The 16,722-nt window shown below is 40.1% G+C and overlaps 1 protein-coding gene across 2 annotated transcripts in view; it reads right to left on the bottom strand.

The window, feature by feature from the left end:
* Col25a1 (collagen, type XXV, alpha 1) overlaps nucleotides 1-16,722 on the bottom strand; it is a 417,880-nt gene that overhangs the window by 152,053 nt on the left and 249,105 nt on the right. For both annotated transcript variants that reach the window (XM_013023761.1, XM_013023760.1), the window contains exon 5: nucleotides 15,817-15,834. In XM_013023761.1, the coding sequence (XP_012879215.1) occupies nucleotides 15,817-15,834 (18 nt within the window). The remainder of the gene's footprint in view (nucleotides 1-15,816; nucleotides 15,835-16,722) is intronic.

The raw sequence follows: 16,722 nt of genomic DNA, 5'->3' as shown, positions 1-16,722 counted from the left end.
CCTAGGGCTTCATGCATGCAAGGCAAGCGCTCTACCACTGAGTCACCTTCCCAGCCCTGTACTGTTTTTTCAGAACTCTAAATTTATGTCTGCCTTCACAATGTCTGAAGTTTGCATATTTCTTTCCTGATTGACTATTTCAACTAAGTGAGAAAAAGAAAAGAAAAGGCTAAAAGAAGCACAGTGAGAGATAGTCAAGAAATAGCTGATGGTGTTTCAAACTATATGATTTAGCTAGATGAGGGAGTCACCAGAACCTGGCATCCCTCAAATGGCCTTTGATACGTGAGAGTTGACAGTTTTGCTCACTTTGAACTGGAAAAACCTAGAAAAGGAATTATGTTTAACAAAAAGCCATACAAACAAAGTGAAGCTCTAGTAAAAGTAGACAAATGAAAACCCCAAGAAAACCCCAGAAACCCTTGCTGTCAGGGTTGCTGAAGAAATCATGGAGTTGATGTCAAGCCAAGAAAAAGAGTAGATACTGCTTATAGATAACCTCTTTTGTGTCCTCTAGGTTGCAGAATGAAGAGGACACAAAAGATTTACTTTTAAGTATGTGTATCTGACTATCAGTGGAAAAGGATCTGGGTCTGGAGGGCAGATGTATAAGGAGGATTTGGATGGGTGGGATGAACAGTGCTGCAGGAAGGCTGGGATGGAAATGTATTGCAAGGAGCTCTTTGCAGGTGGCCCAAAATAAGGGGCTCCAAGGAGGGTAAAGTAGTTCAAGCAGAAGCAAAGAACATGTGTAAGAGAGGACTCTAGGCAGTAAAAGAAGGATAAGGTTCAAGACACTAACAGCAGATGTAGAGATGGGGCTGGAGATAAGGAATAGAAAAAGCAGAAGGATTTGGGAGGCTGGATATCTGCAATCTGGTGTTGGGGCTGGGGTTGGATTCTGTCATCCATTTAACAGGGCAGTGAGCAAGGTGCTTTGGAACTCTAAGAGCAGGGAATTGTTGTTGCTGTCCAGGAGGGAGGCAACGAAGGTTTGAATTGTGGTTCAGCCATGAGAATATGGGGATTCAGGGCATAGATCTGACGTAGAACTGACCTGTAAACTGGATGTGAGGGCTACTATCAGATCATCAACACACACCAAGAAGCCTTACTCATCACAAAGTTTACAATGTGAATTTTCCCCAAAGCATTAGCCTAAACTAATTCAACCCAGATAAATAGAGCAGTTAAAGCCAAACTGGAAATCATATGGATTTGAACCCCGGTTTTGGGGTTGTATTTAAAATACAAGGCATTGCCGGGCTCACCCTATAATACTAGCTACTCAAGAGCTTGAAATCTGAGGATGGTGGTTTGAAGGTGGCCTGCAGGCAGGAAAGTCCATGAGATTCTTATAAATACCAAAAAGCTGGAAGCAAAGCTGTGGCTCAAGTAGAAGAGCCATAGCCTTGAGCACAAAAACTTAGGGCTTGTGTTTAAGCCCCAGGACTGACACACACATACACACATACACACAAACACACATACACACATAGTGTTGGGAACTCCAGGTGGTTAAGTTGGAAATAGAAGAGAGAGGGAGTGAGAGGAAGAGAGGATGGGAGGGAAGGAAGGAGGGAGAGGAAAAGAAGTCTTTATAATCACCACCGAGAAGAAGAGCACACATGGTACCCAGTAGCCATACTACGCCACCATTGTTCCGAAGTCCTGCTTCTGGTGTAAACTTCTGGACGAATACACCTTTATTATATTCCCCCCATCTCTGCTTTCAACTGAATTTCTTGTTTTTCAAAGCCACAATTTACCCTGGTTGTTTAAGGAGGAATAAAGGATAATGCCTTCTTCCACCTTGGTGGCTGTCTGGGAGCAGAGGACATCTCATTAGTGCCCCATGAGTATGATTAGCTTCCCCTGAGGGGCTCAAGCAGTTATTACTCTATCAAACCTCACAGCATCACCTCTGGAAGGTGAATTAGTCCCCAATGAGCCTTAGTTTCTTCATCAATACTATGGGGAAAATATTGTCTATTGCTTGGCTAACACAATGTATTATACATGAAACAACTTATGAAGTGCCTGGCCTGCCAGCAGATCGAATTACTAAGTACACATTTTATGTTTCCTATTTCGTCATGGTAAACATGGTAAACATCAAATTTCTCTTTCAAATACTTTGACCTAATGCTGAAGAAGGTAAACATATGGGAAAGAGAAGTCTTGAAAAATGTCTAAATGACGGCTGGGAAGGTGGCTCAGTGGTAGAGTGCTTGCCTTGCATGCATGAGGCCCTGGGTTCGATCCCTCAGCACCACACAAACAGAAAAAGCCGGAAGTGGCACTGTGGCTCAAGTGGTCGAGCGCTAGCCTTGAGCTGAAGAACTAAGGGACAGAGCCCAGGCCCAGAGTTCAGGCGCCACGATCAACAACAACAAAATGTCTAAGTGAGTGAACTGAGTGAAGGAATATTTGGAAAAGATGCAAATTCATCTGGATGGTTCAGGAGTAAGTACTAAGCCAAACCAAACTAAAACTTCACTGTTATTCTAACCATATTGTCCGACAGAACACAACAATCCTCACTGGTCAACCCTAGCATAGAGTGAGTGCTCAATTAATTTCCTGCCGGATTCATACATCCAGAAGGAAAAGAATGCAACAAAACCCTTGGTGTTCAAAGTAGTGCCATAAAAAGAATCATAAAAGAATCAGCTTCACTGTGGTTACCACAGGGTCGACTCTGCTAAGTCAAGGAAGGCAATTACTGTACCACTACACACATACCTATGGCTTTAGACTTTACACCTTGCGTTTTGCCTTGAAGATGAAAAGAGATCAAAGAGAGGAAGGGGGTAGACACAATGCAGAACTTAAAATATCAAAAGCAGACCTAGTTAGTAGAAAACTGATTGTTACAGATATAACTTTTGGGGCCCCTTTCTGACTATGAGCTCTTCTGTGATATACATTTCAGCCCTGACCAAGCGCCTGTATGTCCCTGCCATTAGTCTAAAGTCATCAACAGCTTCCATACGGAAGCAATTAAGTGGGGGCTAGCAATGAAGGAAAATTTGAAGACAAAAAAAAGAAAACACTAGAAAAACGTTCAAAAGTCAGACTGATATAGCTTAAGATTAAGGGTTTACAGAACAATAGGATTCATAAAGCAAAGGCTTCACTCTGGTTTTCTGTTCTAACACAACTTACAACCAGGGCAATGGCTGATCCCACCAAACAAAACCAAACTGTCCCTTCTTCCTAGTATGCCATTCTTTGTTCCTGGCCTCTGAGTGTTTTAAGAGATTGCCAAAACTTCTTTTAACTTGGGAATTTTTTTTTGTCTTTGCTTTTTTTTTCAAAGGTCAAATAAAATGATCTCCATGGTGAAAGACTTGGAATTCTAAACATTCCTTTTGTAGAAAGAAAGTGTCAACTGTTCTCTAAGAGCCCCTGTGTTTACAGTTAATATTACAGAAGTAATATCGGTCTATAGTATTGTCTTCAGTGTGACTCAGATGTACTCACAATTACATCCATCCTTAAGCCCTGCATTTATTCCAACATCATTTGGTGCAGGTTGCATTCAGGACCAGAGTGGAAAGCCAGTTTGATTCTTTGCTTCACGTGTGCTGTTTTATAAAGCAATGTAGATACTGTAACATGCAGTTGACATTAAGATGCCCCTTCTACACTCAGAAGATATTCAGAGGAAATGAAATAAAGATAATACAAATAATACAAACAATAGTCAGGCAAGGTTAAGAGAGACAGTGAGCGAGCATGCATCTCAAGACTATATGCAATAGAAGCTGCTTATCCTTCATGTTGAGAACTCCAGAGGTTTGCACAAGTCTCTACGACTGACACAATCCCCAAGTGTGAACTACATCTTGCTACCACCTCCCTTGCTCTTGAAGAGTCAATGTAATCTACTACTAACCCCCTGCTCATTCTTCTCCAGCCTGGCCTTGTGCATCTTTCTCCCACTTGAATCTCCTTACTCATCATGACCTTGGATTTTTCTCCATGGTTGTCAAATACATTGCCTCTCGCTCTCCTAAGACAAGTAGTCTTTTAGCCGCTTCTCTTCCTAGGGCATCTACCAACTTCTCCAAAGAACAGATGAGTCATGAAGACAGGAACTGAGATTTGTGGAAAGAACTGGCTAAGTCTTCTCCGGAAAACAGACGACCATGAACTGAAGTCCATGAGGATTGAGGGCTAGGAGGGAGGCACTGGCAAGAAAGAGCTGCGGAAGGGAAGCTGCTAAACTCATCCTCTAGCGTGGAGAAGGCCTACTTCAGCCTAACCTGCAGCCAAAGGAATTACTGCTTTGGGGACGAAGTCTGACAAAACCCATCAATGCCCCCAATGTCCAATTTTGTGCCTACAATTTTCTTCTTTTCAATCCACTTGCTTCATCAGCTATTAAGTAAACCATCAAGGCTCCGACCACCACCTGCCTTATGTCCTACACTTTTTTTTTTTTCCCAAAATGCAATCCTTCACTTCTACTGCTAACCAGATTTCTGAGCCAGGGTAGATGTGTCCTAAGTTCAAGTTCAACCTTCTCAAGCCCCAGTTCTCAATGTCTTGTCTGCCACACAACAAAGGTTCCAACTTAACTATTTTTTCTAAATGCACTGCTACTCTAAGAGCTTAAACCCCCAGTGCTATCTTTAATTAAGTATTTAATGTATTTATTTGTCTTTGCGGGGGCCTAGCACTTGCTAGGTCAGTGCTCTACTGCTGGGCCACAACTTTAGCCCTTTTTGAAGCTGCTTAAGTTTTAAATAGAGTCTCACTTCTTGTCCAGGCATGTGCCCGGGTCTTGATCCACCTACATTACCCATCAGAGTTAGGAAAACAGGTGTGCCTCCCCACACCTAGATCGCAAAGGCTCACAATCTTTTACTCTGCTTAGGCTAGCTTTGACCTTCAATCCTCCCCAATCTCAGCCTCCCATGGTTATGATTAGAAGCATAAGCTACTAGGACCCTGGAGACTTAAAGAGACACTTCTTAGAAGAAGAATGGATAACAGACATATGAAGAAATGTTCAACATCTTTGGCTATAAAAAGAATGCAAATCAAAACAATATTGACAGAAGTAGTGCTGTGGCTTAAGTAGTAGAGTGCTAGCCTTGCACACAAACAGGCTCAGGGATAGTGTCTAGATCCTAAGTTCAAGCACCAGGACTGGCAAAACAAAAAACAACTGAGATTCCACTTCACCCCAGTTAGAATGACAATTATCAAGAAAACTAGCAATAACAGGTGCTAGTAGGGATGTGGCCAAAAGGGAACGCCACACTGTTGGTAGGAATGTAAACTTGTTCAGCCACTCTGGAAAGCAGTATGCAGGTTCCTCAAAAGACTAAACATAGTGTTTCTCTCTGACCCAACAATCCACTCCTGGACATTTAGTGAATGACCAAAAACCAGGCCACACTAAAGCCACCAGCACAACCATGTTCATGCAATATTGTTTAGCAAAGCCAAGATATGAAATGACTGAGGCAATTTAATAAACACTAAGCCCTATAGAATAGCTTTTCTACAATATCCCTTCAAGTCTATGCCCATCTTCCCATGTCTGCCCCTGGTACAAGCCTCAGTCTCTCCTGACCTTTTCCCAATACTCTATCCTACACAGTTTTATCAGATTAATTTTTCTAACTTGGTATTGAGTACAGTGGTGCACACCAAGTCCTTTATAATGTGCTGTTTGCTTTCCCTTTTGCCTTCTTTTGCCCAGTTTCCCATAAACCACCTCTCCTCTTCCAGCCCTGAATACCAGCTAGCCTCAGAATGATGTTGGTATCTCTACATATGCCATCTACTCAGTGGTCATCATGACACCATCATCAGATGATCTGCTAGGAGCCCTCACAGCACAGCTCCTTTAAACGTCTGACTTGGCAATGTGGGCTAAAGAACTAGAACTCTCAAGGATTTGTCTGCCCAGGCTGGCTTCGAATCTTGATCATACTTCAGTCTACTCAATAGCTTAGAATTATGGGTGTGAGTTAATAGGGCTTGGCTTCAGCTGAAGAAACAAAATTGCAATTTTGAATAAAAACTGCAATTTTTATAGAGATATTGTGCATACCTTCAAATGTACATACAACTGTTTTTTGGGCATAAATGACCATATTTAAGCATGATGAAATGATGATCATTTTTCATGACTTTGTCTTTGCTTTCTTTCCTCCTTCACCTCCTCCTATTTTCGGGATACTAGAGTTTTGAATTCAGGACCTTGCACTGATTCACATCCTTAGCCCCCCCCTTTTTTTTTCAGAAAGGCTCTTGTACTATGGTTCAGAGCCAATCAGGGACATTGATTATTCCTACCTATGTCTCTCACGGAGCAGAGATTACAGGTGTGCCCTACCATATCTACCTTGCTTATTGAAATGGAAAGGGATCTCACTAACATTTCACCTAGGCCAGCTTTTGAACCATGGTCCTCTTGAACTCTGCCTCCTGAGTTAGCTGAGATTACAGGCAAGTACCACTGTGCTCAGTTCTGTATTTCTATACTCTAGGATTAAATGATTTATCTGAAACATCTATACATGAATTACAAGATCAAGTCTCTACAGCTTAGTTTTAGTGTAAGTGCTTATGAGAGAAGAGAGGCATGTAGGCATCTGTCCAGGCCTGGAATGATGGACTTGTGTGCTGTTTACTGTTGCATTCAGTTATGTGTGAAGTCAAACCAATGACCTTTATGTGACAGGGCAAAACTGAAGGTGGAAAGGCAGAGACATGCCCCGAAGTCATACAGCTCACAAGCAGTACAGAGGAGTTTGTGTCAGAGCCTGGCCCTGAACTCCACACATCATCCTTTGCCATCTCCTTGTACAGAGGTGCTAAAATCTGGTATTTTCAGTAGATTCACTCATTTCACCATCAAGTATATGGCAAGAGGAAGGGTGGGAAAATACAGTCATGACATCCAATATATACAGATGAAAATGGAGCGAGACAACTTGAGGTGTGGGGAGGGGTTGGGATGAGGGGGGAGAAGATGGACGAGGAAGACACTGATCAAGATGCATGGTACTGACATGTTGGATTGAAACCCCCTTTTGTATAACTAAGGCTACCTTTCTCAAAGAATATTTGCCCTAGAAATCAAATCAAAGTACTAAATACTATGGGTTTGTTCAGCAAAAACTTGTGGTGGTAAGTACTGTTCAAAAGTAAAGCATGTGACTAGCATGTGGTGAGGCCCTGAGCTCAGTCCTCAGCAACAACCCCCCAAATGCACATTTTCTATATATCAACACTCTGGGACACAAGGATGAGTGGCCTGTGGAATAAGAGCTCCTGCAGATGCACAGCAGTGAAGGATTAACTTCTTCATTTGTGAAATCCCACACATTCTTCACCTTAACCCAGATGGAATCAAGAACAATACATTAACAAGGAAGAGAGCATAAAGCTGGTAACAGAAGTTCTTCTACCGATTTCAGTTGGAGAGAATTCTAAACGAAACTTCAACTCCGAGCTGATATTATACCCTTTAAATACACAAGTGACTGTGTAAAAATAAAGCAATGTGGATTCGAATAAAATAAACAAGCTGTTATACTATGTGCACTCTTAATAATATAAGCCACCTGGAGCACAATGGAGACTTTCATATTTTCATACCAGTATTATTTAATAAAATGCCCAAAGTCTAAAACATTAATGAGTTGCACGATCATTTTCCTTATATATGTTACCACCAAGTAATACAGATAATGGGGGATGGTAACACTTGGAGAGTCTGGCTCAATTTACTCAAGCCAGAGTACATTAATGGTTTCATCAGAAAGTTCTAGCTATAATGGGTGAATCAAGGCCTTCCACATATGTACATGTGTGTGCACACACAGACCCACGCATATATACACGCACACACATGTACACAGGCTTCTCAAATTTCTCAGAACAGCCCGCTGTCCTCTTTGTGCCCCCAAACTCAGCCTCTAAGATTCTGAAAACCTCTGGATTGGAAGACAAACATGAAATATGGGAATTGCTAAAGTGTTAGGTTAGAGGGAGCTTAGTAGATAATTTAAAACATACGAAGATGAAGTTAAATACTGTCCCCCCAAATAGAATATGTTAGCCAGGAATCATTCCTTCCAAGGCAGACACAGCTTAAGTTTGGAGAAGTTTAGCAAAGCATCGTGAAATAGCAATGACAGAGGAAAAAGAAAAGGAAATAAAGAAAAATGCACGAAACATCATCATCATCAACAACAACAACAAAAAGGAAAAGGAAACTAGGAAAAGCAAACTGCCATCTTCCATCTTTTTCAAGTGGATGAAAGCCTGGTGCATCTGAGCACCTCTCTATGCAGTGCTCACCAGTGTTGGATTGTGGGTCCTCTGGCCTTTCTTCCTCACTGAGTAATGCAGAATGACAGCATGCACCCCAGATTGCTAAGGGAATTATAGCTACTTTATGTCCACAGTCAAGAGCCAAGTTATGAGGAGAGCTTTGAAACCCTAAAAACTTCATTAAGAAACAAACAAATGACCAGTGGCCTTGCTAAGGCACGGTAGCCTTCACTCAGGACAGCGGCTATTATTTGCTGTTTTGATATTCTCTGATAAAGACACCTACAAATTCATTTGGGGCAAAGAGAAGATCAATGTGTATATCCCTCTCCCTCTCCCCCCCCCCATGTGCCTCCCCCCGTCTCTCTGCCAAAAGTACAAGACAGAATCTCTTCTGGATATTTTCAGAAAACAAGTCATTTTAACAAGTTGGAGTTGTTCTTTGTGAGAAGATATTGATGTTGAAGCAATGTGGTAGGACACATACTCACCATGTACTACTTTTTGTTTTAACCATAGTCTTGATTGTTAAAAATCAAAGCCAAAGCCTTGACCTCTACAAATAAAGTTTTATAAAATTAAAAAAAATATAGGTATGTCCCTGGGTGGGATACTATTTATCTGTTCATTCTCAGTAAAGAATATCAATATAAACTACTAGAATCCAAGGAAATAAAATATATATAAACTGTCCACATCATGTGGAAATGAGATACTGAGCCTGTTCAGTAAAGTCTCAGCCCTAGAAAATGTCAAAAGACTTGTTTTACATGTCCATATGTATTTACTTATAATGGTTTAAACTGAGGCCCTCTCAACTTGCTTGGCTTTCTTGTTCAGCTGACACATTTACCACTAGAGCCATGTCTCCACCCTAGGTTTTTGATAGTTAATTGGAGATGGGAGTCTCACAAACTTGTCTGCCTAGGTTGGCTTTGAACCATCATTTTTCTATCTCAGTCTACTGAGTAGTTAGGATTACAGTTGTGAACCACAAGCACCCAGCTATGTGGCATTATTTATGACATGATTTGGCATTTAGAAAGAGGGAACACTGATCATTTCCTCTCTCCCTCAGCTTCGTTTTCCTATTACATCTACTATTCACAATTTGATATTTGTTGACCTGCTATGTGTAAGGAACTATGGTAAATGTTGTAGAGGATAAGAAAGATGAAAGAAGTGAAAATCTTGTCTTGAAGATCATGGAATCTTTTCAGAAACAGAGAAAAGATGCCTTTTCAAAGCAACTACAGCCAGGCATCAGTGGTTTATCCTTGTAATCCCACTCAGGAGGCGGAGATCTAAGGATCGCTATTCAAAGCCAGCCCAGGCAGGAAATCCATCAGAATTTAATCTGAAATAAACCACCAAAAAAGCCAGAAGTATCACTGTGGCTCAAGCGGTAAAGGGCTTGTTTTGGGCAAAAGAGTTCAAGGACAGTGCCTAGGCCCTGAGTTCAAATTCCAGGACCAGCACAATTTTTTTTTTAAAGTAACTACAATCATAAGTTTAAGGCCAGCATGCATGATTATGTCAAGTTTCAGGACTGACTGGGAGACACAGTGAGACTCTTACAGAAAACAGAATAAAACCAATAAGGAAAAAGAAGTAACTCCAATAAACCAAGAGAGTAAAGAGGAGGAAGGCAACTAAATTTTCTGAATACTCGTACATGCTATCCCAGCTACACCATGCTTTTGAGAGAAGACCTGATTATTTACAGATGTGGGGGGGGGGAAGAGTTGGGTGACAGAATCATTAGCCCAAGATGGCATCATTGTATTTGACAAAATGGTAGAGCTAGGATCTGAACTATGATCTAACTGACTTAGAAATCTCTCTTCCTCCTCCTCCACTTCATTTTTCTTTGTTGTTGTTATTAGTGGAGCTTGAAGTCTGGGCCTGGGCGCTGTCCCTCAGCTCTTCAGCTCAAGGCTACTGCTCTACCACTGGAACCACTTCCAGTTTTCTGGTGCTTACTTGGAGATAAGAGTCTCATGGACTTTCCTGCCTGGGCTGGCTTCAAACTGTGTTCCTCAGATCTCAGCCTTCTGAGTAGCTAGGATTATAGGTGTGGGCCACCGGTGCCCAGCCTCTGTTCTTCTTTAAGCATGAATATCAGAAGCTGCACAGATCAAGTACTATGTACACACACTGAGGCTTAAAGTTGTGGGGTCACCAGTGTGACCAAAACAGATTAAAGCAGGAGGAACTGGCTCCAGGCTGTTCTTGTGACACACTGAATAGTTCTCATTATCTCACTTTGAAAGACACATATTCACCCATCACTTTTCTAATTTCTTTTTTGTCTTTCTGCTGTTACACATCCTTTTCTGTCATTTATTTTCCCTCTCACTCATGACTTTGATGAGGGACATTAGTCACTTTATTGTAGCTCTCCAAGAACGTGTGTGTGTATGTGCATACATATGCCAATTCTCAGGCTTGAACTTAGAGCCTGTGCATTGTCCTTGAGCTCTTTTGCTCAAGGTTAGCACTCTACCACTTTGAGCCATAGAGCCACTTCCGGTTTTCTGGTGGTTATTGGATCTCAGCCTCCTGAGTTGTTAGGGTTACAGGAATGAACTACTGGTTCAGCAAGAACTTCATTTCCTTTGAGTCAATGGTTTCTCAGGAACATCATTTCTATTTATACTCTACCATTTAATTTCTGGTTTAAGGATCATGTTTTTTTTTCTTTCATCAGTTTGTTTATGTGGACACTATCTTCCCTGGGGCCTCCCTTCTTACTAGGTTTGTACCATTCCTGTAGTTGGGGGCACACTGTCTTTTACTTTCCAGTCTTCTTAAAAATCATTTCTAACTCCATCTAAGTCATCGTCATTCAGCTTTAGGAAGATGACCAGAACCACTCACTGAATAATAAGACAACTTTCTTTTTATAAACTTGTTTGTAATTTATCATCAGTCTATTAAGAAAAACCCAGTCCCATTAATCTGGAAGCCCTTAGGAAGGAATGTATGACGCAGAAGTAAAATTGAGCTTCTCATTCTGTATGGAAGAGTCCTGTGACAGAATGCTGTGAATAAGATGACATGGGACAAAGGAGGATGAATATGGTAGAAGTAAATTGTTTGCTGCTATGGAAACAGAACAATAAAACCTGCCAAAATTGTTTTTTAGGCAGGAGGGGATGGGAAGCTGGGAGAGTAATAGAGGGGTGAGATTAGAATACATTGTAAACACATGTGGAAATGCAACAATTAAATACTCCCATAACTAATGTAAGCAATACATATACATCTATATACACAGAGATGAATGAGAGAACAATGTATAACTTTTGCAAAAAAAAATACCACCCCAACACATCTCATTGACATAAACATTTGCACACAAGTAACAAGTTGATCATTACAATTCTGTCTAAATCTTAAAAAAAAAAACTTCAAAGGATATCCAAGCCCTCAACTCAAAATAGTTATGACAATTTTGGAAGTTAGCTGTGTAGAAATCTGATTGTATCTTTCCAGAAGGATCATAATAGAAATATGGTTTATTTTCCCAGCCTAATCCACAAGACGCTAATCCTAACAACTAAAAATACCCTTTTGCTTCCAGAGAAACAAACCACCATGAAAACTGAGTTTGAAGATGGACTTGACAATCTCCAAAACAAGCTCTCATGATTCTGGCCAGCAACAGAGGGTGTGGACACAGAATTGTGTAGGTGAACCAGCTCACAGAGGCCAGGGCTGGCAAGTATCCAGCTCAGGGAGAGTGCTTCATTTGGGCTGGAGGACTCAGGGAGAACATTTTTGGAAATACTCTTTAATAGAGGACAAACTCTCTGCCTTCTTCTCCTTTACTTAGCTGCAAAAGCATGCAGAAGAAGAGAAGGAACACGTTTTGCAATGTCTGTGCCCTTCCCTGCCCCAGAGCTGGCAACACACACAAAGAGCTCAGGGTTTAGATGAACAAGCTCAGCAGGAAAATATAGGAAATCCTGGGTCCAAAATTTAGAAAATGAATAATTAAATTTCTGTGTATGTGTGTGCACATGTGTGCCAGGAGTAGGGCTTGGACTCAGGGCCTGGGGGTTGTTCCTTAGAATTTTGCTCAAGGCTAGTGCTCTTCCACTTAAATCCCACCTCCACTTCCAGCTCTTTGCTGGTTAACTGCAGAGTCTTAAACACTGCTGTGTCTAGGCTGGCTGTGAAGCTCCATGCTGACATGGCAGCCTCCAACTAGCTATATAATCTAGACCTAAAAAAATTGATACCTTTAAGGAAAAAAATAGATAGTGCTTTAAGTCACACACACAAAGAAAGAAAAGGAAGAAAAAAGGAGATAATTCCTCAAATTATAAGCTTATAAGCTCCCAGGACACTGTACATCCTCTAGGACTATTCACTTTTAGTGGTCAAATAACATCACAGGGACATTTTAAGAGAAATGTAATTGTATAAACGATATCTTTCAATCATTTGAAGCCCACAGAACCTCATTTCCATTTTTAATGTGTATTGCTTGCTTATTCACTCAATGTACTAAAGGATGCATATTAAACAGATATAATTTATAGTTTATCTATAGTTATGCAAGAAAAAAGTAGGTTCACAGCAAAGTGTTAATGGCAGATGTCACCAGAAACATCGATAATTGCATCTTTTATGTGGGACATTTTTAAATGTTCATAATGTTGGTAGAATTTGTTCTTGCATATAAAAATCCTCTTTCAGGTCTATTTTGTTGTTGTTTTTTGCAAATGAAAATTTCCAAGAGGAATTGAGTTGGTAAAGTCAAGTAGCTACTGTTGAATATGAAACATAGAGACAGATAGGAGAGTGTATAGAAAATAATTTGCAAAAATCTTAGAGCAAAGGTAACAATGACTGAATAGTAAATGAAAAGCACTAAAACTATTTTAATACATGAAAGTGAAGTTTCTTTGGAAAACGATACGGGTGCACTCATGTAAAGACTTAGCTTCTTGCATTGGTTTATTATCTTTAGTCTGCTTTAGTAACTGCAGCTGGTATTCAAGATTTGTTATGATGGTATGTCACTTTTTACAGCTATGTTGTTGAACATCTCCATACCTAATTTGCTTTTCAAAATTGTATCTAATTTTACTGTGCTAAGGAGTTATGCTGCTTATGAGTGCAGCACATCTTGATTAAAAAGTCACCCCTCCTGGCTACTCCTCCATCTCTCCCAACGCTCCCCTGCCGTTCCTCCAGCTCCCAGGTTCCATTCTCACGAACGTACATGGTATAGTGTGGCTCTATTTGTCTGTCATTCCTCATATTGACTTTAAGTCCTATTTTCCAGGTCTTTTTCAAACCAATCTGTATTTTCCACTCTCTGTTTTGGCTGATAGCATGCTTGTATAGCCCTACTCCAGGATACTGCTAGAATACAGGACATACAAGAGCTTCTGATGCAGAACAGAAGTACCAAGAGGTCTGCAGCCAGACACAAATGACTTTCCAGAATGAAGGGCAATTAATTCTCATGTATTATACTGTATATAATAAACATCTACAGATAGATATGAGGGCATGAGAGAAAATTTTCAGGGCTGTTATCAAGTTTAAATATAATACATGATAAATACCTTTACTTTTGTCTTTGTCCCATTAAAACATAGCTATTCAATTTTTTTTCAATATGAAAACATTTGCTATTTTTTTATTGTGAAAATACTGTACAGAGGGGTAAACTTTTTTGCAGGGGAGTCTGGTCGTGGGCCTGAACTTCTGCAGGATTTTTTCCCCTTTTGCTCAAGGAGTAGTTTTCTACCACTTGAGCCACAGTTCCACTTCCAGCTTTTTTAGTAGTTTATTGGAAGTAAGAGTCTCATGGACTTTCTTTCCCAGGGTGGCTTTGAATTGCAATTCTCAGATCTCAGCCTCCTGAGTAGCTAGGATTACAGGCGTGAGCCACCAGTGCCTGGCTTAATTACAAAGTAATTGGGCTACATATTGGTGGCTAATGCATATTTAAGCTACCCTGGAGGCTCAGACCTGATGATCATAGTCAAGCAAGCCAAGGCAGAAAAGTCTATGAGACTCTACTTCAATTAACTAGCAAAAAAAGCTGAGGCATGGCTCAAGTGGTACAATACCAGCCTGAGCAAGAAAGCTAAGCATGAGCGTAAGGCTCTCAGTTGGAGACCTGCTACCCACCCCCCTCCAAATTAATTAACTAATTTAAAGACAATTTTTTCCTCATGAGTTTACTTAGGGACTTTCCTACTGAAGTATGTAGATTTTTTTTCCCTTAGCTATTTTTTTTTGGTAAATCAAGATCACAAAAACGACAAATAATGTTGTTGTTGATTTAGTATGGATATTGTTGCATGATAGATAATTTATGCTTTGACTACAAAGCTACCATGAAAACAGCAGTTTAGGGCAAAAGCGGCAACCAGTACACTGGGTGTAGGGGGGAAGAGATAGAAGGAGTTGAACACAGAGTTTTGTTATATAACAGGGCATTACTGTTCTTAAGGTCAATATTGGTAAGTACATTGCCTCCTTCCTCCATACCATCTGACAGGCTATAATTCATGTTGTTATTGAGTCTGTTAAGTTTCATGCGCTATACCTGAGGACCTAGGGTTTTTTGTTTTGTTTTTTATTTTTGGTGGTACTGAGGTTTGAACTCAAGGCTTTACACCTGCTACACAGGTATTCTACCCTTTAAAACCACACCCTTCTTATTTAGGGTCTATGTTGGCTGGGATCACCATCCTTCTATTTATGCTTTCTGTCATAGCTGGGGTGAAAAATATCACTATGCTCAGCCTTTTCTATTGAGATGGGATCTTAAGAATCTTTTTTTTTCCCCCGGGTGGACCTTGAACTGTGATCTTCCTGATCTCTCAAACAGCTAAGATTACCCGTGTGCATCACTGGTGCCTGACTTTGCTGTTTTGTTTGCATTTCCATCTTTTAGACATATTCTTCTGCTCTCTCAAACTGGCTCAGCATTGTTCTTCAATATGATTTACGGCTCAAAAGACTTTCTGTTGACTGCATTCATGCCGAACTGTAAATCATGTTTGCAACAGTTGGTTTATATTGAAGAACGGAGAACAAAGTCCGTGTCTGTCCACACCAAATCAAAAGAAGCTAGTAGGATCACAGTCTAAATAATCAAAGGCTACGAGGATTTACAACAACATGATTAGTACATGATTAATCATGTACTAATCAAACCAGCAAACCAGCTTGTACCCGATGTGAACGAAGTCATCCAGTCTCATATTAAAGTCCTGGGGCACTGACTCTAATCAGTTAAAGAGTTTTTCTTTATAGGCTGGTGCATTGTTAAACTTGCCATCTGGCCCCAACAGCTGATAGGACTCACACAGCCCTAGAGAGGCCCTAGAACTTTCCTCCTGGGACATATTTGGTGTCATGATTCCTAGCTCAGAGCTTTCTTTGACAAACACTCCAGAAAAAACCTCTACACTGGTAGTGGGAGTGGGGGGTGGAATCTTATACAGTAGCGAATTGGTTAGAGAAGGGTTTACTCACCTGCGGACCCGGTTGACCCTGTAATGAAAAAGAAGAAAAACAATTACAAAACTGTCATCCTCGGTGAACTTTTCATAATGGAAACTTAAACTACTTCAGAAAAATCTTTACAAACTCTAGTTGAAGATAACACTACTCAACTATGGCTAACTTAGCTTTCCTTGGTGACTTGAGACATCATATTGCACTTTAGGGGTGACAGTGATTGGAATGTATTGCACTTATAACTTGGTATGGTAGTTTGAAACTCCTTTATACAACTACTTAAAGATAATTTTAAAAAATTTAAGAAATTAGAGAAAATCATACTGCATCTTAGTATCTTTAAGCTATTCATCTAAAATTTTGATGTTATGGCTTATTAAATATAATTCCAAAATGATTCATAGGTTGTAGCATACTCTAAGTTTTAACTAGGAAAAGGGAATATAGAAAGAGTAAGACTTCACATTATTCAAACCCATGGGTTAATCACATCATTTTAATCAACAGGTAACTAAAAAAAGAGACAGGTGTATATATACATATATGTATGTATATATACATATATATATGTACATGCATATATATCACATCTCTTCTATGGGTTATATGAAAAATTAAAATGGAGGACTCTTGAAACTCAGAATCTCTTCAGGAGAATCTATTTGCTATAGTTGCTGAGATTTTTCTGGTTCCTATGGCCATTCTACAAATGAGAGACGTTTCCTGATTATACTTAAAATGAGGCATTTTTATATCATACTCAGTAAATGATTTAGCAAAACATATACATTGGTGATTATATGCAAATATGCACTGTGCTATGAATTTTATGTTAGTGAAAGTGAGAACAAATATTAGCAATAAAATTTGACAGATGCACTTGAAAGTCTATACAGTACCAAGCACCTGAGCACATTGGGG

The sequence above is a fragment of the Dipodomys ordii genome, unplaced genomic scaffold, assembly GCF_000151885.1.
Source record: "Dipodomys ordii isolate 6190 unplaced genomic scaffold, Dord_2.0 Scaffold70, whole genome shotgun sequence".
NCBI lineage: Eukaryota > Metazoa > Chordata > Mammalia > Rodentia > Heteromyidae > Dipodomys > Dipodomys ordii.
Note: the sequence above shows the minus strand (reverse complement) of the source record. Positions and strands in the feature narration are given on the sequence as shown.